Source organism: Cervus canadensis, chromosome 14 (genome assembly GCF_019320065.1).
Source record: "Cervus canadensis isolate Bull #8, Minnesota chromosome 14, ASM1932006v1, whole genome shotgun sequence".
NCBI classification, from domain to species: Eukaryota; Metazoa; Chordata; class Mammalia; order Artiodactyla; family Cervidae; genus Cervus; species Cervus canadensis.
The window spans coordinates 21643857-21670916 of NC_057399.1; the positions used below are offsets into that span (position 1 = coordinate 21643857).

At 40.1% G+C, this 27060-nt stretch overlaps 1 protein-coding gene across 4 annotated transcripts in view; it reads left to right on the forward strand.

Moving 5' to 3' along the window:
- Positions 1 to 23281, forward strand: part of NMRK1 (nicotinamide riboside kinase 1) — a 37962-nt gene extending 14681 nt beyond the window's left edge. For 2 of the 4 annotated variants that reach the window (XM_043486432.1, XM_043486431.1), the window contains 5 exons: positions 14999 to 15146; positions 15227 to 15298; positions 15923 to 16029; positions 18939 to 19022; positions 22673 to 23281. In XM_043486432.1, the coding sequence (XP_043342367.1) occupies positions 14999 to 15146; positions 15227 to 15298; positions 15923 to 16029; positions 18939 to 19022; positions 22673 to 22692 (431 nt within the window). In that variant the 3' untranslated portion in view covers positions 22693 to 23281. Of the gene's footprint in view, positions 1 to 14998; positions 15147 to 15226; positions 15299 to 15922; positions 16030 to 18938; positions 19066 to 22672 lie in introns of all 4 variants that reach the window. The other 2 variants (XM_043486433.1, XM_043486434.1) reach the window with 2 other exon arrangements.
- Positions 23282 to 27060: the final 3779 nt, after the last annotated feature.

Consider the following 27060-nt stretch of genomic DNA (forward strand, 5'->3'; position numbering starts at 1 on the left):
TTCATCAGGCACTCTATCAGATATAGTCCCTTAAATCTGTTTCTCACTTCCACTGTATAGTCATAAGGAATTTGATTTAGGTCATACCTGAATGGTCTAGTGGTTTTCTCCACTTTCTTCAATTTCAGTCTGAATTTCACAATAAGGAGTTCATGATCCAAGCCATAGTCAGCTTCCGGTCTTGTTTTTTCTGACTGTTTAGAGCTTCTCCATCTTTGGCTACAAAGAATATAATCAGTCTGATTTCGGTGTTGACCATCTGGTGATGTCCATGTGTAGAGTCTGCTCTTGTGTTGTTGGAAGAGGGTGTTTGCTATGACCAGTGTGTTCTCTTGGCAGAACTCTATTAGCCTTTGCCCTGCTTCATTCTGTACTCCAAGGCCAGATTTTCCTGTTACTCCAGGTGTTTCTTCCTACTTTTGCATTCCAGTCCCCTATAATGAAAAGGACATCCTTTTGGGTATTAGTTCTAAAAGGTCTTGTAGGTCTTCATGGAACCATTCAACTTCAGCTTCTTCAGTGTTACTGGTCGGGGCATAGACTTGGATTACTGTGATATTGAATGGTTTGCCTTGGAATCGAACAGAGATCATTCTGTCGTTTTTGAGATTGCATCCAAGTACTGCATTTTGGACCCTTTTGTTGACTATATTGGCTACTCCATTTCTTCTATGGGATTCTGTTGCGGTCCTTTAATGGACCGGAACCTGGTGGTCCGGAGTCAACAATAATAAAGTGAAGGAGAGAAAGAAGCTAATATTCCCTGGTGTATGCAGAGAACCAATAAAACCCTAGAACAAGGCTTGCACTGCTCACAAAGGCACCGGGCGCCCTCTCAAGGAGGCCTTGAAAGCCCGGACAGGAGAGTGAGCTTGGCAGGTTTCCACGCTCCAGAGAATCAGCCAGAGGGAGGGAGACAGAAAGAAAGAAAGACACGGGGACCCAAGCCTCTGGTGGAGCAAGGGTGCTTTAATGATCTTTCTGTGAGTATATATAGGCTGTTGTACAAGAAATTTCTTTCGACAATGATCAAGATCAGAAAACCAAACTTACAGCAACCATTATCAAGGGAAAAAGGGATTAACAATGGTCATAAGGTCAGGAGACAATCCATATCTCAAGAAAGAGGATCAAGATTAAGTTTTGTTGTAAGGAGAATGTTTACTGAAGGAGATTCATGCATGTGTCTCATCCTATGACCTCAGTCCTGGGAGCAGCGTGCCGTTCCACTCATTCCTGTTGCCAGGAACTGATAAGGAACAGAGGATTTATGAGAAACAGCACACAGGAATCTTCCTGTTAAACGTTCCCTGACAATTCCCCCTTACTTATTTATTATATTTGTTTAAAGCATAATTTTTAACAATTTTTTCATAAAAGCAATGGTAAACAACAAATATACTTGTCAAGCCAATCACCAAAGTTACAGTTCCGGAGCCAATGCTGTGAGTAATGCTCTGAAACCGTCCACGTGGGTCTAGCCCAGATAATGGATCAGCTAGTTGTTCAGCTAAAGTTTCCAAATTAGTGGAAGAGGGCAGATTTTTAGAAAAGGTTTCAAAGATTTCTTTTTGTAATAATTGTACATTCAGAGAGACATTATCATGTATGTTTTGTAAATGAAATTTGATTTGTTCCCACTTGTAGGCACTATGATTGAATTGAACAGGAGCAACACAGAATTGCTGGAGTTGGGGCCAGGAGGAGAAGGGGATGACAGAGGATGAGATGGCTGGATGGCATCACAGACTCAGTGGACATAAGTTTGAGTAAACTCCGGGAGTTAGTGATGGACAGGGAGGCCTGGTGTGCTGAGATTCATGGGGTCTCAAAGCGTTGGACACGACTGAGTGAACTGAACTGAACTGAACGCAAAATTGAGTAGAATTCCAATCACATTTTAGTATCACTTGTTTTTGTACATCTATTAATTGATCTCCATCCCATTTGATGGCTGTTTTTAGTTCCTGTATTTCATCTTGAATATCCTCATCTATCTGAGCCTGAGTGACCCACATAGTATAAGCATCTTTAGTCCAATTTTGGATAAAATTATGTGTTTGAATTGAGGTTTGTAAAGCAGTGCCAGTGACGGCAGCAGTGGTGCAAATAGCTATTAATCCCAAAATGCCAAGAATCAGCCATCCAATGAATCGTTTAGATTGCCAGAGCAGTTTAGTAAGTAACTGGGATGCAAGTCCAGCCATGGGACCTTCTTCCCAAGGTCTCAGGAGATTGATTGGTAACCACAGACTATGTCAAGATCGAAGAATCCAAAGGGATTCATTTCTTAAGGCAACAGAAGAATTAAGACAAGTATATAATTTGCAATTTATACAAGTTACCGAACGTAAAGTCTTATTGAATTGTAAACTCCCTATAGCTATAACAAAAGGAAGGGGAACACAAGATTGTATGAAATATGATTGGTTATAATGAAAGAAATAGTTACTATGAGTACGATTGGTCCCTGTAAAATGCCCAGTCCAAGTCCCAAGTTCTTCAGTGCTCACAGCAAGTTTCCAGATGTCCCGTTGTTCAGGCCCAATCTGTTTATCCAGGACGATTCGAGGACAGGGAGCCATTCCACCATCAAGCCGCCCAAGAAGTCCTTTATCATGGTAATGCTCCATTGTTGTGTTAGGAACCTTCCATGCTACTTGAGTAGCATAGTCACACACGGTGCTGTTAATATCATCTGAGCAGTTAGATAACCACACACCATGGGTTCCCTAATCGACAGTTGTATGATTAGCTGCAAACATTAATTTTCCTGATTTGGCCTGACATTTCTCCCAATGAACAGGAGTATATTTAACATTCTTATTAGTAAACCCTTTGCATAGCGCTCTTTGTTCTTTCCCTGACTCTTTCCCTAAAGTTTCAGTAGTATAAACGTGGTTCATGGACAAAGAAAGGGCAGTAAATAATCCAAGCAAGGTCCGAAAGTCCTCTTTTGGAGGCAGGGAGAAAGCCCACGTTTGTCGACTAACATTAATACATAACTTTGTGGGGCCCTTGCAGAAAGGAAGGATTTCATAGCTTCAGTTCAGTTCAGTTCAGTCACTCAGTCGCGTCCGACTCTTTGCGACCCCATGAATCACAGCACGCCAGGCCTCCCTGTCCATCACCAACTCCTGGAGTTTATGTAAACTCATGCCCATCGAGTCGGTGATGCCATCCAGCCATCTCATCCTCTGTCATTCCCTTCTCCTCCTGCCCCTAATCCCTCCCAGCATCAGGGTCTTTTCCAATGAGTCAGCTCTTCACATGAGGTGGCCAAAGTATTGGAGTTTCAGCTTCAGCATCAGTCCTTCCAGTGAACACCCAGGAATGAACACCCTAAAGAGGATGGACTGGTTGGATCTCCTTGCAGTCCAAGGGACTCTCAAGAGTCTTCTCCAACACCACAGTTCAAAAGCATCAATTTTTCGGCACTCAGCTTTCTTCACAGTCCAACTCTCACATCCATACATGACCACTGGAAAAACCATAGCCTTGATCAGACGGACCTTTGTTGGCAAAGTAATGTCTCTGCTTTTTAATATGCTATCTAGGTTGGTCATAACTTTCCTTCCAAGGAGTAAGCGTCTTTTAATTTCATGGCTGCAGTCACCATCTGCAGTGATTTTGGAGCCCAAAAAAATAAAGTCAGCCACTGTTTCCACTGTTTCCCCATCTATTTCCCATGAAGTGATGGGACCGGATGCCATGATCTTAGTTTTCTGGATGGTGAGCTTTAAGCCAACTTTTTCCACTCTCATTTCACTTTCATCAAGAGGTTCTTTAGTTCTTCTTCACTTTCTGCCATAAGGGTGGTGTCATCTGCATATCTGAGGTTATTGATATTTCTCCCAGCAATCTTGATTCCAGCTTGTGCTTCCTCCAGCCCAGCGTCTCTCATGATGTACTCTGCATATAAGTTACATAAGCAGGGTGACAATATACAGCCTTAACATACTCCTTTTCCTATTTGGAACCAGTCTGTTGTTCCATGTCCATTTCTAACTGTTGCTTCCTGACCTGCATACAGGTTTCTCAAGAGGCAGGTCAGGTGGTCTGGTATTCCCATCTCTTTCAGAATTTTCCACAGTTTATTGTAATCCACACAGTCGAAGGCTTTGGCGTAGTCAATAAAGCAAAAATAGATGTTTTTATGGAACTCTCTTGCTTTTCCAATGATCCAGCGGATGTTGGCAATTTGATCTCTGGTTCCTCTGCCTTTTCTAAAACCAGCTTGAACATCTGGAAGTTCTCAGTTCACGTATTGCTGAAGCCTGGCTTGGAGAATTTTGAGCATCACTTCACTAGTGCGTGAGATGAGTGCAATTGTGTGGTAGTTTGAGCATTCTTTCGGATTGCCTTTCTTAGGGATTGGAATGAAAACCGACCTTTTCCAGCCCTGTGGCCACTGCTGAGTTTTCCAAATTTGCTGGCATATTGAGTGCAGCACTTTCATAGCATCATCTTTCAGGATTTGAAATAGCTCAACTGGAATTCCATCACCATGGAACTAGCTTTGTTCATAGTGATGCTTCCTAAGGCCCACTTGACTTCACATTCCAGGATGTCTGGCTCTAGGTGAGTGATCCCACCATTGTGATTATCTGGCTCGTGAAGATCTTTTTTGTACAGTTCTTCTGTGTATTCTTGCCACCTCTTCTTAATATCTTCTGCTTCTATTAGGTCCATACCATTTCTGTCCTTTATCGAACCCATCTTTGCCTGAAATGTTCCCTTGATATCTCTAATTTTCTTGAAGAGATCTCTAGTCTTTCCCATTCTGTTGTTTTCCTCTATTTCTTTGCACTGATCGCTGAGGAAGGCTTTCTTATCTCTCCTGGCTATTCTTTGGAACTCTGCATTCAAATGGGAATATCTTTCCTTTTCTCCTTTGGTTTTCACTTCTCTTCTTTTCACAGCTATTTGTAAGGCCTCCTCAGACAACCATTTTGCTTTTTTGCATTTCTTTTCCATGGGGATGGTCTTGATTCCTGTCTCCTGTACAGTGTCACGAACCTCCATCCATAGTTCATCAGGCACTCTATCAGATCTAGTCCCTTAAATCCATTTCTCACTTCCACTGTATAGTCATAAGGGATTTGATTTAGGTCATACCTGAATGGTCTAGTGGTTTTCCCTGCTTTCATCAGTTTAAGTCTGAATTTGGCAATAAGGAGTTCATGATCCAAGCCATAGTCAGCTCCTGGTCTTGTTTTTGCTGACTGTATAGAGCTTCTCCATCTTTTGCTGCAAAGAATATAATCAGTCTGATTTCGGTGTTGACCATCTGGTGATGTCCATGTGTAGAGTCTTCTCTTGTGTTGTTGGAAGAGGGTGTTTGCTATGACCAGTGCATTCTCTTGGCAGAACTCTTTTAGCCTTTGCCTGCTTCATTCTGTACTCCAAGGCCAGATTTGCCTGTTACTCCAGGCGTTTCTTGACTTCCTACTTTTGCATTCCAGTCCCCTATATGAAAAGGACATCTTTTTGGGGTTTTAATTCTAAAGGGTCTTGTAGGTCTTCATAGAACTGTTCAACTTCAGCTTCTTCAGCGTTACTGGTTGGGGCATAGGCTTGGATTACTGTGATATTGAATGGTTTGCCTTGGAATCGAACCGAGATCATTCTGTCGTTTTTGAGATTGCATCCAGGTACTGCATTTTGGACCCTTTTGTTGACTATGATGGCTACTCCATTTCTTCTAAGGGATTCCTGCCCACAGTAGTAGATATAATGGTGATCTGAGTTTAATTCACCCATTCCAGTCCATTTTAGTTCACTGATTCCTAGAATGTCGACATTCACTCTTGCCATCTCCTGTTTGACCACTTCCAGTTTGCCTTGATTCATGGACCTAACATTCCAGGTTCCTATGCAATATTGCTTTTTACAGCATCAGACCTTGCTTCTTTCACCAGTCCCATCCACAACTAGGTATTGTTTTTGCTTTGGCTTCATCCCTTCATTCTTTCTAGAGTTATTTCTCCACTGATCTCCAGTAGCATATTGGACACCAACCGACCTGGGGAGTTCCTCTTTCAGTATCCTATCATTTTGCCTTCTCATACTGTTCATGGGGTTCTCAAGGCAAGAATACTGAAGTAGTTTGCCATTCCCTTCTCCAGTGGACCACATTCTGTCAGACCTCTCCACCATGACCCGACCATCTTGGGTGGCCCCACACAAGCATGGCTTAGTTTCATTGAATAAGATACCTCTGTGGTCCGTGTGATCAGATTGGCTAGTTTTCTGTGATGATGGTTTTAGTGTGTCTGCCCTCTGATGCCCTCTCGCAACACCTACCATCTTACTTGGGTTTCTCTTACCTCGGACGTGGGGTATCTCTTCACGGCTGCTCCAACAAAGCACAGCCGCTGCTCCTTACCTTGGAGGAGGGTATCTTCTCACGGCCGCCCCTCCTGACCTTGAACGTGGAGTAGCTCCTCTCAGCCCTCTTGTGCCCGGCAGCAGCTACTCCTTGGAGGTGGGGTTGCTCCTCTCATAGCCTAGAGAAATGTTAATTAGTCTTCCTTCTTCCTCAGGATGAGAGGGCCCCTCCAAGCTCCAAGGAGGGGGCCTATGTGTTGAGTCATTAGTGGATGCAATTGGTCCTATATCTGTCCATTCTACAACCTACAATAAAAGGGGGGTTAGGTATATAAGCCCAATAAGTGTAATCAATCAAGTTAGCCTGAGCAGGGGAAGCAAAAGCAAGCAAAGCAAGCATAGCGACAAAAATATTTTCAGGATTCTGAGGTATTTCCTGTTGAGAAACCAGATTTTCAGCTTGATTAGTAAGGGTTTTTATTTGTCCCCAAGAGGGGAGATTATAAGGTTGATGTCTCCGAGGACAGTGCTTTCTGGAGATCTTTAGAGCCGCCATGGCCCGTATTGCAATTTCTTCCTCCTGGGGTTTTTGTTGTTTCTTCTCTATTTTGAATGCCAGGGGGCCCCTTAGGTCGAATCTTCTTCCGAAGAGGAAGCCATGTGAGTTTGTTGGATCCATCTGGAGAAATACAAGCATACCCCTTTCCCTGTAAGATTAGTTTCCCAGATTTCCATTGATTAGTTAACCCATCTTGGTACCGAATGGGCAGAGGAAGAAAAGTGTCCTTCAGTTTCTCGAAATGTTTTTCTGCTCTTGTCAAGATATCTCCCTAAAAAAAAAAAAAAAAAGATATCTCCCTGCAATAAGTTTAAAAAATTTACAACAAATAAAGCTGTATTAACAATAGTTATAGGTTTAGAGAATAGCTTATTTGGGAATCTAGTAAAGTCTGTTTTAGATAAGGAAGATAGTAATGTTCCTGTGTATTCCCCTTTTTTAAAAATTGTTTTTATTTGTAATTTCAGTGTGTGATGTGTTTGTTTGATTATATCTTGTGTTTGTGGATTAAAAGGAATACTTGTAATATGTTTAATAGAAAATGATCGTAAAAATTGTTTGAAATAACTTGAAGTATAGGCAGGGCCATTGTCTGTTTTTATAGAACTAGGAGTTTTTATTGTAGCAAAACAAGCTAATAGGTGAGTTATAACATGTTGTGTAGCTTTACCGTGAAGAGGTGTGGCCCAACTAAAAGAATTCATGTCAATACAGACATATAGGAAAGAAGAAGGAGAAAGTTTAGGGCAATGAGTTACATCTATTTGTCATAGTTTATTAGGTTGTAATCTCTGAGGATTAGTATCTTGTGTAATGGGTAGGAGATGTAGGGGTCTACAAGTAGAGCAATTTTATATATATATATATATATATATATATATATTTTTTTTTTAGCCTGGCGGAATGGGATTTTTTATAGCTGGTGTAGAGAGCCAGCATTGTTGTATATCAGAGCATGCTCTTTTTCTGGAGTAGCAAAGGAAACAAGTTTATCAGCCTGTTCATTATCATGAATCATAGGATCAGGAAGACAGAAATGTGTTTGAATATGTGTAATATAAATGGGAGAAGTGTGGTTTTTAATAATGGATTGCAGTTTGAAAAAAAGTTGTTGAATAATAGGTTGATTGGAGTTTATGGTGGAGGTTTTTATCTTTTTTAATACAAAAACTGAATATAAGGAATCAGAGACTATATTAAAGGGGTAAGGATGTAGGCAAATAACTTGAATAAGAGCATATAATTTGTTTTGTTGAGCAGAATGGAATTTAGTATAAAAGACTTTTCATTTTTTGAGAGACCAGAATGAGGCTTTGGCGTTTTTAGTCTCATCTATATAGAAAACTTCAGCTTGAGGTATAGGCTGTGAGCTGATGACGTGGGAAAATAATAAATTCAGTATTTTTGAAGAAATTTCATAGCTTGTTAGAGGGATAATGAAATGAAACTTTTATGAAATATTTCAGAAAAGCTATTTGGAAATTGGTGGAAGTTTGTAATATGTTTTTGAATTGAGATTTATTGATAGGTACTACAATTTTATGAGGATCAGAGCCAATTAGAGATTTAGTTTTATTTCTTCTATTGATAATGATTAGAGCAATTGAATCAAGGTAGGGTGTAAGTGACTTCATTCCTCTAAAATGGGTATAGATCCATTCTATTGGGTGTTCTTATTGGGCAGGAAGTCCTGTGGGAGAATGAAGAGAAGGGAATATAAATAATTCTAGAGGTAAATCTAGTCTGATCCGAGCAAGAAACTGTTTTTGTAATTTATTTTGCACTAAATAGAGTTCCTCTCATGCCTCTTGAGAAAGTGAATGAGGGCTATTTAAATTAGGATCTCCTTTCAAAGTATTAAATAGATTAGTCAGTTGATAATTAGCAATGCCCTTGGACTGCAAGGAGATCCAACCAGTCCATCCTGAAGGAGATAAGTCCTGGGTGTTCACTGGAAGGACTGATGCTGAAGTTGAAACTCCAGTACTTTGGCCACCTCATGCGAAGAGTTGACTCATTGGAAAAGACCCTGATGCTTGGACGGATTGGGGGCAGGAGGAGAAGGGGACAACAGAGGATGAGATGGCTGGATGGCATCATCGACTCAATGGGCATGAGTTTGGGTAAACTCCGGGAGTTAATGATGGACAGGGAGGCCTGGCGTGCTGCGATTCATGGAGTCGCAAAGAGTCGGACACGACTGAGCAACTGAGCTGAACTGAACTGAATGAGGGTCTAGGGGGCTTCCCTGGTGGCTCAGAGGTTAAAGCATCTGCCCCTAATGCAGGAGACCTGGGTTCAATCCCTGGGTCAGGAAGATCCCCTGAAGAAGGAAATGGCAACCCACTCCAGTATTCTTGCCTGAAGAATCCCATGGATGGAGGAGCCTGGTAGGCTACAGTCCATGGGGTTGCAAAGAGTCGGACACGACTGAGTGACTTAACTTTCACTAATGAGGGTCTAATCCAATTTATATCACCTAAGAGTTTTTGAAAATCATTTAACGTTGATAATTTGTCAATACGAATCTGTGTTAGTTGGGGAGTAATATGTTGTCTACTAACAACAAATCCTAAATAATGGTAAGGTGTAGAGGTTTGAATTTTTGCAGGGGCAATGATTAACCCAGAGTTTTTTAAGCATTGTTGAGCTATATCAAACATGTGTTGAGTTTCTAAAACAGATGGAGCCAAAAACAATATATCATCCATATAATGAATAACAAGAAAGTCAGGAAATTGTTTTCTCACAGGCTCAAGGGCTTTAGCTACTTAGTATTGACACATGGTGGGAGAATTCATCATTCCTTGAGGCAGCACAGTCCATTGATATCGTTTATGAGGCCCGATGTGATTAGGAAAAGAGAGAGAGAAAGCGAATCTCTCTCAGTCTAAAGGGTGTAAAAGTATATTTAAAAAGCAATCTTGTAAATCAATAATAATAATGTGCCAATTTTGAGGAATAGTAGTAGGTGATGGGATCCCTGGTTGCAATGCACCCATAGGTTTCATAGATACATTAACTTTTCTAAGGTCTGTTAAGAGATGTCATTTGTTAGATTTCTTTTCTTTTCCCATTTATTTTTATTAGTTGGAGGCTAATTTACAATATTGTAGTGGTTTTTGCCATACATTGACATGAATCAGCCATGGATTTACATGTATTCCCCATCCCGATCCCCCCTCCCACCTCCCTCTCCACCCGATCCCTCTGGGTCTTCCCAGTGCACCAGCCCTGAGCACTTGTCTCATGCATCCAACCTGGGCTGGTGATCTGTTTCACCCTTGATAAAGATTTCTTTTTTATAACAAAAATAGGAGAGTTCCAAGGAGAGCAAGATTCCTTAATATGTTTCAATTCTAATTGTGTGTCTATAAGTTCTTTAGCAGCCTGTAATTTTTCTTTCGTAAGGGGCCACTGCTCTGTCCAAATAGGCTCGTTATTCTTCCAAGTTATTTTAATAGTTGCATTATTTGTTAAGTGAGCAGTAGCCCCTAGGAAAAATGTGGAATTAATATCTGAGTTTTCCATTGCATAAGTAACTCCCTTCCTATTAGATTAAGGGGTGCATCTATCACATAAGGTCTTAATGTTGCAGGTTGGCCTTCTGGTCCCTCACATGGGTAGATTTGAACACTTTGATAAACCTCTTGTACTTTGGTTTGAGAAATTCCTGTAATTTGGCAAGATATTTTTTGTATAGGCCAGGATTTGGGCCATAAGTGTTTGGAAATAATAGTAATATCAGATCAAGTGTCAAGGAGACCAGAAAATCTTTTACCATTAATTTTGATATTTATATCTGGTCAGGCATATTCAGATACCAATGATGTCCATAAGGATTGTTTTTTTATCTGTATTGCCAAATCTCCCTGTCCGTACATCATTAGAGGAGTTAATAGAAATGTAAGGCAAAAGAAGTAATTGAGCAATTTTGTCCCCCTTTTTGAATTGTCATAGAATCTGAGATGACATCATAATTTGAATTTCTCCTTTATAGTCTGAATCAATTACTCCAGGGTGAACAGTAATTCCTTTAGAAGTCAAACTAGATTGGCCAAGTAAAAGACCAAAGATTTGTGGGGCAGGGGCCCAAAAAGTCTGGTAGGTATTCTAGAAGGGACTGCTTGAAGGTAAAGGAAAAAATCAGTTAGGGCTGGTATATTGATGGCAGCACTGTCGGATGTTGAGGGTTTCAGGGAAAAGATGGAATTCGTCCCTGGTTTTTGTTGAAGGGGACCCCTGTTTGGAGTTTTCTGGAATAGTTTTTGTTTTGTTTTGTTTTGTTTTTAATATCAAATTTAGATTTACAATCTTTGGCCCAGTGTATTTTTTGCGTGTTCGTTTTTTATGGCAGTGAGGGCAGATTTTTGGAGGTTTTTTATTAGCCTTTTTAGGGCACTCTCTTTTTAAATGGTTTTTATCTCCACATGTAAAGCATCTTTTATTTTTCCTTTTAAAGCAAGCAGCCATTGTTTTAGCTAGCATTTGTATCTTTTGAGTTTTTGATCTTAGATTGTAACAAGCCTTTAAATAATAATAGTCTAAGTCTCATGAATTGAAACTATAGCTTTTTGACATTTTTGATTTGTATTTTCATAAGGAAGTAATTTTTTAAGCTGTTTTCTGGCTTCTTCTCTAATTACAGTACAGGAAATAGCAGTTTTTAATCTAGCTAAAAAATCAGCATAATTTTCATTAGATCTTTGTAATATTTTAATATTTTAGCTACCTGTAGGCTCTCTTTGAGGAGTAATTTGATCTCAAGCTTCAAGAGCCACTGTTTTTAATTGTTTATGCAACAAGGGAGGGCATTGTATTTGAGCTTTTATGGCATCAAATTGTCTGGTGTCAGTTAACATTTTAAAAGTAATTTGGTTTTGGGGAGCGCCAGCTCGAGCATTTTTGTTAGCGTGATCTCTGGCTATATCATGAAACTGCATTGTCCATTGAAGATATTTTCGTGGTTTAAGGAGAGCTTTTACTGAAATTCACCAATCATAGGGAATAAAGTTTCCAGTAGAAGATGCCACAGCATTTAGAAGCTCTTTAGTAAAAGGCAAATGTGGGCCATACATAGTTATAGCCTTTTTCATTTGTTGCATGTAAAAAAAACTAATACCTTCATATTTAGGTATTATGTGCCCTTGAGCGTCAGGATTTCCTAAAACTGGAAAGGCGGGGAAACCATCAGCTTCAGAGACTTGTGATTGCAAAGCCAGTAATCCAGAGAGCCTCTGTTGCAGAGGAGAGTGAGTAAATGTTGATTTTTTGCAAGTATGAGTCTATGTTAAGGACTCCTCATTATTATCCAGAAAAGTATTGCCAGTTTTGGTGTCAAAAAGTGTCTCAGAAGAGTCGTTGTCAGAATCATTAGGTTCTAGCAAAGGAGACTTTTAGAGTCATGCCTGTTGGCAGAGGAGGAGCATTTGGAGTAGCTGGGGTAGGATTAGTAGGAAAATTTTGAAATATTTTATGCTGTTTTAATTGGGCCTTTTGTAAAGTTTCATCATCTAATTTATATTCATGTAATAAGTGTTTTGTCTGTTGTCGTATATGGGGAGGGCTGGAATTACCTTGAAATGGCAGAATTACAGCTTTAATGAGAGACCACAGGGGCCAGAAATCAATTGGAATATTTTTTCTCCATCTGGTGTCTCATTCAACATTTTCTTTGACCTGGTGCCAAATTTCTAAATCAAAACTGCCTTTATCAGGGAACCAAGGTTTACATTCAACGACTGTTTGAAGGCAAGCCTCTATTCATTGGTGCAAAACCAGAAGTCCCTGAACTTTAAACAAATGGTGAAATAAAGTAGAGAAATGATGGGGCTTTCCAGCCGTTTGACCCATGTCTTAGTACTTAGCGACCTCAAAAGGTCCCGACCTCAATTGGTCCCGAGTCACTCCGACCAAGATGCTATGTATACCAGGTCCCTGTTTCGGGCGCCACTTGTTGCGGTCCTTTGATGGACCACTCTGGTGGTCCAGAGTTGACGATAAAGTGAGAGAAAGAAGCTAATATTCCCTGATTTATGCAGAGAACCAATAAAACCCTTGAACAGGGCTTGTGCAGCTCACAAAGGCACCAGGCGCCTCCTTGAGGAGGTCTTGAAAGCCCAGGCAGGAGACTGAGCTCAGCAGGTTTCTACGCTCCAGAGAATCAGCCGGAGGGAGGGAGGAAGAGAGACAGAAAGAAAGAAAGACATGGGGACCCAAGCCTCTGGTGGAGCAAGGGTGCTTTAATGATCTTTCTGTGAGTATATATAGGCTGTTGTACAAGGAATGTCTTTCGACAATGATAAAGATCAGAAAACCAAACGTACAGCAACCGTTGTCAAGGGAACAATGGATTAACAGTGGTCATAAGGTCAGGAGACAATCCATATCTCAAGAAAGAGGATCAAGCCTAAGCAGTTTTGTCGTAAGGAGAATGTTTACTGAAGGAGATTCATGCATGTGTCTCATCCTATGACCTCAGTCTTGGGAGCAGCGTGCCGTTCCACTCATTCCTGTTGCCAGGAACTGATAAGGAACAGAGGATTTATGAGAAACAGCATGCAGGAATCCTCCCGTTAAATGTTCCTTGACAGGATTCCTACCCACAGTAGTGGATATAATGGTCATCTGAGTTAAATTCACCCATTCCAGTCCATCTTAGTTCACTGATTCCTAGAATGTCGATGTTCAGTCTTGTCATCTTTTGTTTGACCATTTCCAATTTGCCTTGATTCATGGACCTAACATTGCAGGTTCCTATGCAATATTGCTCTTTACAGCATCGAACCCTGCTTCCATCACCAGTCCCATTCACAAATGGGAGTTGTTTTTGCTTTGGCTCCATCCGTTCATTCTTTCTGGAGTTATTTCTCCACTGATATCCAGTAGTAAGATGGTAGGCACTGAGAGAGGGGATCAGAGGGCAGACAGACTGAAACTACAATCACAGACAACTAGCCAATCTGATCACACCAACCACAGCCTTGTCTAACTCAATGAAACTAAACCATGCCTTGTGGGGCCACCCAAGATGGCCGGGTCATGGTGGAGAGGTCTGACAGAATGTGGTCCACTGGAGAAGGGAATGGTCTAAGACATCTCAAATTTGGCCTAAGATGTAAACTTACAGATTGATGAATCTGAGTGATCCTCAAAGTTAATCAAAACTAATCAAGAAAAAAATAAAGAAAAACAAAAAAAGTCAATATCACTACAAATTCCACAAATATCAAAAAGATGAGGATATTATGAATAATTTTATGCAAATTGAAAACTTAAATGAAATTAGCCATCTTACCAAATGCAACTTAATCAAAACAAATACCAGAACAAAGAGAAAGCCTTAATAGCTCTATATCTATTAAAGGGATTAATTCATAATTTTAAAACCTTCCACTAAAATATCTCTACACACAGATGGCTCAATTCAGTTGTTCTGAAGTAGGAGTGAGAATTTGCATTTCTGATAAGTTCTCAGATGCTGCTGGCGCTGCTGCTGGAAGTACCACACTTTGAGAATCTCTGTTATAGGGTGCTTTTCTAGAATTAACAACGGTAAGCTCTGAAAGTATGCACATTTTAAAGTTTTGAGTATTATGTATTTGTATCCTTTGTAAATTATTTTAATGATTTACCTCCTCTTATTTATCTGTAAGAGCTCTTTATATATTAAAGATACCCATTCTTTGCCAAGTATACTGCAGGTAATTTCCCCAGTGTGTCACTGTCTTTCTAACTATTTTACAAATATTTTGTCATCCAAAAATGTTACACATTATATAGTCAAGGGGGAATAGAAGTTATAAATAAAGCAATGAGTTTATAATTGTCAAAGTTGGTAAGTGGGGACATGGGAGTTCATTGCACTCTATGCTCTACTTTTGTATGTATTTAAATTTTTCCAGAATGAAAAATATATCAAACATACCATCTTATCAATGTTAGAGTTTATATTTTATGTCTAAAATGTTTGTTAATTAGGTGTTTTGATGGAAAAATAGAATAGTGTTATTTTATATGTTTATAGGTCACTGGATATCCTCATCATAAAAAGCCACAGCATAAAACCTTTGTTGTATTTATTTCATATTCCTGTCTTCTTGTTTGAAGTGCTCGAAGCGCTTAACATGGAGGAAATGATGTCCACCATTTCCTGCTGGATGGAAAACCCAACACGCTCTCTGGTATCAACACATGAGGAAAGCATTGAGGAAATTCCCATCTTAATTATTGAAGGTTTCCTTCTCTTCCATTATAAGTAAGCATTCCCCCCTCTGTTAATGACTCTGAATGAATGGGGAAAAAACTAAATAGGCACTAAATATGCTGTTATTTTAGGCCCCTTGACACTATATGGAATAGAAGCTATTTTCTGACAATTCCGTATGAAGAATGTAAGCGGAGGAGGAGGTAAGTTTTGAAAATGCCTTTGTGGATTGTCATTCAAAAGACAAACTTAAAGAAAAACAAGGAAACAGCATTATTGAACAATGTGTATATGTTATTTTTCAAGCAAGGGAAGCCTCAACTCTTCACTAAGAACAAGACCTTTTTCCATAAATGGCCACCCACATGGAGTAATGCAAATTACTTTTCTAAGAAAAGGCTCTTGTATTAATACAAGCTGTTTGGCTCATCTTTCCTAAATCTTCATATGGAGCAATTTCATTTTGATTATGATTTTAAATTAATTGGCCTGTATTCTGCTACGGCCATTGAGGACACTGATTAGTTTACAGCTTACTACAACATAACAGTATTGCTATCATTATTTATATTAATATTGTCAATTCTTTTATAAATCACTTGAGGGGGGAAAGATAATTAGGAATGGTAGTCAGTGAGTTGCAAAGTTCATTTTTAGATCAGAGGACCAGGTCTATCATGTGTTGTCTCTGTAACTGGCATTGAGCCTGAAAAGTATGGTCTTAATCCTTCTCAATCTCTGAGTGATTTCCCCATTGTCCTGACGATTATTTTACTTTATCAGTTTTGTGTTTCTGTCAGCATAAAGTTTCCTACATATTTTGACAGTACAAGGGTCTACAAGCCTCCAGACGCCCCAGGGTACTTTGATGGCCACGTGTGGCCCATGTACCTAAAGCACAAAAAGGAAATGGAGAATGTCTCATGGGAAATTGGTGAGTGTCTTTTTCTCTTCAAGGAAGACTTTTAACTGTCATTGCCTCAAAGTACACAAGAGTACACAAGATTTCAGAAGGCATTTTTCTCATGTATTAGATTGCAAAAGGACATTGTAAGCCAGAACCCTCGTTTTCCACATTGGCTCTTCTGGCTTCTGTTTCTCTCTCTCTGACTCTTGTCAAAGTGTAGCAACTTCTAAATCATCAATTCATTCAACAAATACTGATTGAATGCATTCCCGGAACAAGGCACTGCCCTGGTGTTATCACGGGAAATAAGACAGACTTGGTCTCCAGTCTTATGGATCAACATTCTATCAGGGAAACAGACATTAAACACACTTGCTGCACAAGCTGTCCTTTCTAACTGTGCTGAGTACTGTGACACAGAGCTTCAGGGGCACTGTCCGGTCTCAGCAACCAGGGAAGGCTTCCTGGAGGAAGCCACATTTGAACCACTTTGCGATAGATTTAACTGGACAAAGGTGGGGGTGGGATAGAAGGTCGCCCCAGACAGTGGGTATGGTGCCTGGAAAGGCCAGGGGGCACTGGCAAGAAGGTTGTGGTAGAGAAAGACAAAGCAACGGGTGATGTTGGTGGTACAGGAAGGGTACAGACCTTACAAGGCCAAAGGTCATTGTCCTAAGGAAAGTGGGAAGCCCTCTATAGAGAGGTTTATTACAAGGATATGGTAGATATAAAATTTTTGTTTAGTCAGATCCTTGTGGCTTTGTGAAGGGTAGATGTGTATGGAGTGATATGGGACATATGTATTCAGAGGAGCTGAATGATAGAACAGATACGGAGGATGCAGGTAGTTGAGGTGTCAAGGACAACAACTCAGGAATTGTCAGGTGTTATTTCAGAGAAAGTGAAAGAGGAGAGTGAAAAAGTTGGCTTAAAGCTTAACATTCAGAAAACGAAGATCATGGCATCTCGTCCCATCACCTCATGGGAAACAGATGGGGAGACAGTGGAAACAGTGTCAGACTTAATTTTTTTGGGCTCCAAAATCACTGCAGATGGTGACTGCAGCCATGAAATTAAAAGACGCTTACTCCTTGGAAGGAAAGTTATGACCAACCTAGATAGCATATTAAAAAGCAGAGACATTACTTTGCCAACAAAGGTCCATCTGATCAAGGCTATGGTTTTTCCAGTGGTCATGTGTGGATGTGAAAGTTGGACTGTGAAGAAAGCTGAGCGCCAAAGAATTGATGCTTTTGAACTGTGGTGTTGGAGAAGACTCTTGAGAGTCCCTTGGACTGTAAGGAGATCCAACCAGTCCATCCTGAAGGAGATAAGTCCTGGGTGTTCATTGGAAGGACTGATGCTGAAGCTGAAACTCCAATACTTTGGCCACCTCATGCGAAGAGTTGACTCATTGGAAAAGACCCTGATGCTGGGAGGGATTGGGGGCAGGAGGAGAAGGGGATGACAGAGGATGAGATGGCTGGATGGCATCACCGACTCGATGGGCATGAGTTTGAGTACACTCCGGGAGTTGGTGATGGACAGGGAGGCCTGGCGTGCTGCGATTCATGTGGTCACAAAGAGTCGGACATGACTGAGCAACTGAACTATTTCGGAGAACAGGAAAAAATGAAGGACTCATGGATTTGCAAGGAGGAATGCACATCTGTTCTGCATGCCAGTAATGAAGTTGAGATCCCTACGAGACTTAAAGCAGTGATTTAGATATAAATACCTGGATCTATGGGGCTGGACTGAGAACAGATCCTTGGGATACAGAGTACAACATGGAGAAGATGCAGGAGGCTGGAGACAGAAGGCTTTTGGATGGGGCAGAGCAACCAGAGCAGACACGTCTTTTCAGAATAAAGGGAGTTGCCCCTACTGTGAGAGACTTCATGGCCTCTTTGGTAAATACAGACAGCACATGGGACCGCCCCGTGGTCTGGAGGCTCTTATGATCCTTTCTTCAGTCCAGTCCAACCCCTCTTCCGCATCCCCAGGGCCTCTCATGACATTTTTGGTCACACTATTTCCAACCTGGACCATTGGTTGCAGGGATGTCTTCTTACTACTGCCTGTCCCCCCGCCTCTGCCATCTCATGCTTCTACCTTGCTTAGATGCTTCCAAAGAGTCTTCAGCCCTTTGGGATAAAATCTAAACAGCCAGGAAGGATCTCAAGGTCTCCAAAGGCTAAGGCAGCGCCTTGCTTTATCTAAAGTCTCATTTCTATACTGTTCGTGCCTCCCCACATTCTAGCCTTTCCACACTTTCCAGAGCATCTTTTTCTTAACAGTCAAAGTTCTCTCCTACCTCCCCCTACCTGGGCAATATTCTGACTAGAAGACTCTTTCCTTCCTTTAACCTACAGAATTTTCTTATAACCTATTTCTTATACTAAACTGACTATGGCAATTTAAAAAAATATATATATATATATATATCTCATGGCCTGGAGAATGCAGATTCAGCACACACGTGACAGAAATCACACACACACAAAACAGACAGACAGACAGACAGACACACACACACACACACACACACACACACACACACGGCATGGTTTAAGAAGCTTCACAGGTTATCCTGATAAAGAAGTTTGAGAACTATTCCCTTAAATGACTGTTTTGAGAAAGCACCTATTTGGTGCTCCTAAAGTGACGTATGCACAATGCCACTTAAGTCTGTGTCTTTTTTGTCTTTATAATTTTCACATCAGCTAGTTTGAATTTCCCTGTAATAACCCAAATCTCTTGCCTATTGTATCCAGCTTTATATTTTTCTTTTTAATGGCTATTAATTTCTTTTAAAATTACATGCTTGGGTTCTTTAAACTTATGGTGCCCTCAAGAGATGCCAAATGCCAGAGTAAGCATCCCATATTAATAAGCCTGTTAGCATTTGAACTAGTCTTTTTTCCCCTTCTCAGTTTATCTAGATGGAACAAAATCTGAGGAAGACCTCTTTTCACAAGTATATGAAGATCTAACACAAGAACTAGCAAAGCAAAAGGGTTAGTATTGTCTAATCAAAGTGGATTGTGAAGGAGCAACCAGGTAAAATATTTCATTACATACCCATGAATAGTGTTGTTGTTGTTGTTTTAGTCACCAAGTCATGTCTGACTCTTTCGTGACCCCATGGACTGCAGCCCACCAGACTCCTTTGTCCATGGGATTTCCCAAGCAAGAATATTGGAGTAGGTTGCCATTTCCTTCTCCTGGGGATCTTCCTGACCCAGGGATTGAACCTAGGTCTCCTGCATAGGCAGGCGGGTTCTTCACCACTGAGCCACCAAGGAAGCCCCAAGAATGGTATAGCAGAATGCTAATGTAAGAGTGATCATATCCATTCACTCATTGCTTTGAAGACAGTTCAGAATCAGAGGCTCTGAATGGGTCTAGGGACTTGATTACTTTTTGAGTTCTTTTGAGGGTGAAAATATTCACCCTTTGTTATCTCTCTTAATGATATTTCTGTTATTTAGTTCAAAATTTTTAATGGCTGGCTATTATTTCAATAGGACTGAAATTACTCTTTGAATTGAGTGAAATTAAATGCTGATGATCTTGTTTTAATAGGCATAGAGTTCTCTTCTTTATTCCTCAAAGATTTTTCATAAATACTTATTTCCCAAAATAAACACAAGATTTTAAAAAAAAACTTGAGTATAAGGTTTTCATATCAGACAATAAGACAATACATTTTGCAAGTGACAGAAATCCTCCTAAATCTGGCTTAAGCAGAGAGAAAGTACAGGAGTGGCAGTGGCTTCAGGCTCAACTGAGTTAAGGAGTGCCAATGGGGTCCTCATGGTTCTGTCTCAATTTCTCATTTTCTGTTTGAGTGTATTTTGAGGTCAGTCTCTCTCCACTAACAGACATGAAGTATTTTGGCAACACCATCCTCCTAAATCCAATAGCCCCAGTAAAAAGACAGTTTTATGCTTTTTCAATATTGTCTATGAGTTGATAAACAAAGCCATGTATTGGGTACAGAAGGATCTATATGTTATTCTCACTAGTTTTGCATATGTTTAAAATTCTTTATTTTAAACATTTTAAAATCAATTATCCCAGCTGAAAAGTCCCAGGAAACATTTTGATTGGTCCTGCTTGGGTCACATGACTTTCGCTAAACCAGTCACTATGCCTGGGATATGGCTTACTTTGGTTGGCTAGAAGTGGATCATGTACTCATATTGTAATTGAGTAGCTCAGGAAAGGCGTTCTGATTTAAGGGGAGAAATCCCCCAAAGGGAAGGCAGAGTAGGAGGTAGAAACCAGAAGAAGGATGACAAAGTGTGCTGGGAAAACAAAACTATAGATCTAAATCTTTCACTGGCAATGTTTGAGCTAACACTTTTCATGGCTAACATAAAAATGCAGTCATCTGCTGGCTCAGGAGAAGACAGTATGAGTCACTTTGGCAGTGAAGAATATTACATGCTCTTTTGGTGAGAAGCAATTCCCCTGGTGCAAATGTCATCATCTCTCAGAAAGAATTAGATTTTCTGTGTCCTCAGTAAATTCCTAACTGACTAGATATTTGAGCCCAGCCAGGCAGCTCATTGATCCTAACACACTCCCAGTTTCAGAATCAGCCCTTCCTGTAGGCATGAACCTATTTAAAGAAATGTCAGGACCATACTAAAATTTCCTCCTGTGAGTGGAACTTAAAATCCTTGCCAGGTATGCCTGCTCACCCCTGCCATCTGTTACTCTGATGAAAGGCATGCCCCCCCATCACGAAGCTCAGGCCCCAGCATCAGTGGATACAGAGAACGCAGAGTGAAAGGAGCGGCTCAGCCTTTGTAAATGATAGCACCTGAGCCAGAGCCACTTTCCTGAGAGCTTGTTGGCTCCCTTGCTGATCTTGATAGGGTACTTACAGGATGTTGATACTTACAGGGGTTGAACACCTATACCTTTCCATTCTCTCAGTAATGGCTAGGCTTGGGTCCAGTTGTCCTTTAATGACCAAGTCACGTGCTGACGTTTGGCCTTGTGCTGTATCTGCTGAGAAAAATGAACGAGCCTTGATCATGTAGCTCAGGCAGATAGCATACTGAATGCCAGCTTTTGCCATCTGGTCCAAGACCCAAGAAAAGCTGGCGTGTTTTGACAGGGGCTGAAAACCCACAGGAAAGTACATTTCTATGTCTATGACACCCTCCTCTTTCCTTACCTACATCCCAGAGGTTTGTAAGGAAGTATTCCTTCGTAAGACTGTCTTGCCTGCATTTGAGATATTGGATAAAGTTTAAAAAGAAAAAAAGAATAGAAATGTTGTAAGAGACATAAAATCCAAGGAATATCAGCTTTTCCTGCCTCCAAGATTTATATTCGTTTTTTTCTTTTTTTTTCCAGTTGTATAAATAAGTTACTGCGTTATTTATAGTAACCATCACCTTTCCCAGCTCTTCCAATCACAGTGCCCTGGCAACGCTAGCCTGGAAGGATCCTTAGCATAGCCTGGTTTAACCCTCAGTGAGGTTAAACCAGGCTGTTCTGGAGGGCTTCAAATGTTTCCGTTGAATATACCTCGGGCTTCTTATAGTATCTCATAAACTAATTTTCTATTCTAAACATATAGAATCATAATTGTAATAAAGCAATAATAATGAAACAGAAACAAAGATTGAATTTACATCTCTCCCTTACATGGTTACATGGCTTACATGGTTAATTGCCATATTTACTTTTGTTTTTAAATTAGTATTTAATGTTGAATAAGCTTTGTAGAGTCCATTATATAATGAAAAAATAAAACTAAATAGCTCTCCCAGTTAAAGGATTCGAGGTTGAGTTCTGTTTTGCTCATTAAAAGTAAATTATAAGACCTGACACTGACATCTTCCTGCAGAAGAAAGATGTCAAATCAGAGGGATAAAAATTGCAAAATAAAAATTTAATAAAATGAATTTGGGGGGATATTTTTCTATGTTGAATTTAAGATATAATTTCCAATTATAAAGTAACAGTAGTATAATTGCCATAAAATTATTGAACCAATTCCTACTGTTAGATATTTAGTGTTGTTAAAAAGATTTTTACATTGGCAAATAACATACTGTAAAATATGTGTGTGTGTTGCTGGTTTTCTTCTTCTTGAATGATATTTAAAATTTTTGGAAGTAGCACTTGCTGGGTCAAAGAGTATAATCATTTTTATATTTTGCATGCTTCAAAGATTACAAAAAAATGTGTGCTTTTCTAGCATGAGATGTGTGATAAGAATGCGGCAGGCTGATCATTGACTTTCTAAGCCAAAGTCACTAAATATTCAGCGCGGCATCCTTACTTTTTAAAAAAAGATAAGAATACTTCTTTCCTCAAACCAAGGATACCATTCCAAAACAAGAATGCTACTGTATCAGCCACCTTTTGTGATATTCTTCTAGTTCTCAAATTATTTCATTCTTTGAAGTCAAGGATCATTATACCAATTTGCAAATAATACTGGATATCTGAAAATAGGCTTAAATTTAGCACAAGGATTAAAAGAATGAGATTTGGACTCAATTTAGTTCTTTACAGAAAACCAGCATTTCTGGTCCCAGAATCTGTAATCTTAACACACCTTAATGTTAGTGTGAAGATTTAATAAAATAACAGTTGGAATTCTTCATTAATTTCTTTTCTTTTTGTAATTATTCCCAAGGTGTGCGAGTGACAGCATAAAGTTGGAATGGACTGAAACTTTCCTGGAGTGAATTGGAAAATTCAAAGGAATCTGTTCAAGTGCCATAACCAAGACACGTTGTGCACTTTGGTACAGTGACAGTCTGTTGTTTTGTTAGTTTGTTCTGTCACACATGATTTCCTTAACACATGGAACAGTAAGTGGCTATCCATGATAATGGACCTAAATTTACCCTAATGCTTTTCTCACACCAAGAAGTGCACAGATACAGCATAGCTCACAAAGACTGAATCATTTTCACTAGACCAATGATTTTCAAACTTTTATGAATGGGACCCAAAGTAAAACATAAGATGTGGATCACAATCCAGTATATATGTAATCTATTGATGTGTGTGTTTGTGTGGATGAGTCTATATATGTATGCAAATGTGTCTATATTTGTTGCATGTATCATATCAAGTATCATATAACATTTACCTCACATACAGTATGCTCTTTATATTTTTCTATTTTTAACTTTTAAAAAATATTTGTTACCATCCCATACGGATGCCCACCTCCTGCAAATAATGGGATTACCAGGAGTAGCAATCATATTGAATAAATCAACAATTTGCAACAGTATCTTTTTGTATGTGTTTTGTCCTTGTTACTGCTGTAATTGTTTCTCATATGTATCTAAACCTGCTGAAGCATTTGTGTCACTTATATTGAGACTTCCTTACAAATAAGGATTTTTGTGTGCATGTTTTATTTTGTTTTTGCCAAACCAATGATCTAAAATTCCATAAGTAAGCCACAGTGACTTGAGTGGTATGCAGTACAGGGGAACTTGCATTGGAAAGCACAAACAGGTGATCTGTATAATTGTATAATTTCTTGATGCCCCATTCAGTGCTGGAATTTAAATTACTGATCAACTTGTTATTTATTAACAATAGATTTCTCACATTCACAGTTTTTACATAAATATAAAATATATTCTTAAATTAACTTTAAACAATCTCTACAGACTCATCTGATCAGCTCTCATTACTTAGAAGTTTGTAACTAGCTTGCACTCAGTAATGATCAGGGGGGTTTTTTGCTCACATACACTATTTAAAAAAAAAAGAAATCTGGGCTAAAATTACAGTTCATTCACTTAATAACTTTTTATGTTTTTGATCAACAACACGTTAAAGTCTTTATTTCCTCTTTGTAAGGTGAGGATACCAACAGTAACTTAGTGTAGGTATAGTAGAGAGTAAAGATAAGTTTTGAAATCCTTAATATGGCCCCCAAGGCACCCATGATCCACCTTCTAAGTGCCTCCCTGCCTGCATTTCCCATCACTCAACTCTCTGCTGCTCAGCCACCGGAACCTCCTCTCCTCAAACTCACCAGGACTCCTCCCATGTCACAGCAGCCTCACGCACTGCTCCTGAGGCTTAGAGCAGACTTCTGCAGCCCGCCCTCCAGCTAGCCCGCTCACTCCTGCTCCTCCTTCAGTTCACTCTTGCGATGCCACTCCTCAAGGATCACCCTTCTCCACACCCCGCCCTCACAGGTGCTCTCAGGGTTCCTCTACTTTTCCTTCAAAGCGCTGAGAACAGTTGTAATTACTCTGCCACTTACAGAATCACTCAGTCCATAGCTGTCTCTCCAGCTAGACTGCAAGCTCCTTGAAGGCAGGACCCACCTCTGTGACTCAGTTACAAATACCCGCTGTTAACTAGCACAGTGTCTAGCACAGAGTGAACATAATAAATGCTGGGTACTTTTTATACATTATTATGATATTAGGAATGAGTTCACATGCAAACAGTATGTTCACTTGACTAATATAACTTACTGAGGTAATCCTTTTTACATAACAAAAGTTCAATTCATGTAGTCTAGGGTTTTTACATAGAGTTTGTCAGATTTAAGGGGGAAAAATAAAACACAATTAGAGGGCACACGGTTAAATTTGAATTTCAGATAAACTCTAAACAACTTTCAAGTCCTAACTATTACATACTTAAGACTTGTTTTTCGGAAATTCAACAACTTGAAAGTGTCATAGAAAAGCCACAGTCTTTCATCCTTGGCCTGTGGAGCTGTCATCAGGAGATCACAGGAAGGCGCCACAGAAGCGCCCAGCAGTGTCAACTCTCAAGGAAGGAACTGGGTGCAGGAGGCAGGCAGCCATAGGGCTCCCCAAACCACCCAGCGGTGACCCCAGCGGCCATGGCTCCCCTGGCCACTCTCCCTGCAAAAGAAGCTGGGAAGAAGTTGTCAGGATAGAATCGAACCAGTTATGAATCACTGCCTGGGGATGTTGCCAAGCTGAGGAAAGGCGGGGGCGGGGGGAACACTTTTACTAAAGAAGGAGGAGGAAACAGGTAAGCAGCTGCAAGTATTCTGCAAGTATTACCACATGTTCTGCTTATTCTCCCTGGCTATCATTTTCTCGAGCTTAGATGGCTGTAATTTGTTTTATCCAAACAGTTAAAAAAAATTTTTTTTAATATTTATTTATTTGACTGTGCCAGGTCTTAGTTGCAGCATGTGGGGTCTTCAGTTGTCACTGCAGCACACAGGGTCTTTAGTTGCAGCATGTGGAATCTAGTTCCCAGAAGCAGGGCTTGAACCTGGGCCCCCTGTGTTACGAGTGCAGAGTCTTACCCACTGGACCACCAGAGGAGTGCCAAGATTTTTTTTTTTTTTTCATATAGACGTCTAGATACGACTTTTCAAACTTTATTTTCCCAAATTTCTGAAATACTCTTCCCCACAGAGAATACGTGTCACTGTTGATTGAGAAGCATCACCCTTGACTTTCCCCATTTCAGTATGTGAAAATAGATCAGAGAGAGGCTGTTTATCTTGGTGTATGGGGCGGGGGTGGGCGGTGTGTGACACTAACAGACATTAAAAATGGAAACATTCAAATCATTTTGGGAAGAACGAAATGTTTTTATTTACGTCTCTCAATGAGAAACAAGTCAGGAATTTGAAATGAAGAATACTAGCATTTCATTTCCACTATGTGCCTTCACATTTAGTTACTCGTATCAAAGCAGTTAATGAAGTATTGGATTGGCCAAAAAGCTCCCCCAGGTTTTTCCATCAGATCTTATGGGAAAAAATCTGAATAAACTTTTTGGCCAAGCCAATATCTATTTAGAAAGACTAAAAGGAGCAAATCTGCTGAAGACTTCACTTTTCTGTGCATAAATAACCTCAATCCCTTTAGGTTGAATTTGCTGTAAGAAGGTTTTGTTGTGCTAAATGTTAAGCCCAGAGGAAGGTGTTTAGAAGAGGGCCTCGCGCATAGACTGTTACACTACAGGGTGACATTGAAGCCCAACAAGTTATCTTTTCAGTATACACTTGTGGTAGTACATAGAATCTTAAAATGTTGGAGTAGTGTCAGCTGATCTGATGCTCTGTATTTGAGTGTAGAAATTAGAACCAGAGCTGGTGACCTGCCCAACCCCATGCAGCTAGTTACTAGCAGGACCAGAGCCAGGCCATAAGTCCTCCAGCATACAAACATGCACACACCCACACACACATTTTCCATTTTAAAGCAAAATGGCAGAAAAATCTCTTGTGAGAGTATATCATCTCTCCACCTTTCCTTTGAAAGGAGCAAATTAAGGAGTTGGAAAGGCAAAGGCTGTGTCAGGGGAAAGGGAAACTTTCTGTTCTGGGCAGTTGGAGCCTTGTCAAGGAGGCAAGCCAACTCATGAGGTTATCTGAGGGGCAAGGTGCAGTGGAGAGCTTATGTGAGCTCCATGGTGCTGTCTGCAGTGCTGACCTTGGGTCTGTGGCTCAAGCTGTTCCTTCAACAACTGAAGCCATGGTGGAGACCTAGGAAAAAGCACAGATATGGAAAAGGCAGAATAGGCATCACACTCCACATCTGTGCACCCATAGGAGCAGATGAAAATTGCAATAGCAGCTTTGGGAACTTCATCAAACCTGTACATAAGAGCACATCAAAAACAGAATTTCTTACCAATGTGAGCATAGTCGATGCATTCATGCCCACATGTCCAGAAACACATCATCAATATAAAAGCAGAGGTAAAAATCATATGCTCCCTGGTAGCTTCCAGATCCTAAAGAAGTTAGGTTGTCTTCTTCAAAATTAAAAAATGAGACAAGGGCTTCCTTGGTGGTCCAGTGTTTAAGACTGCATGCTTCTACTGCAAGGGGTTCTGAGTTTGATCCCTGGTCGGGGAACTAAGATCTCACATGAGGGGCAGTACAGCCAGATAAGTAAATAAATAAATATTGAGATTTAAACTCATACAAATAAATCCTTATTGACTCTTCTCTTTGTGCCTGAACAGCAAGTTTCTAGAACTTAATGTTGTAACAATGGTTCTTAAACCTTAGTGTGTACCAGAATTCTTTGGAGGGCTTATGAA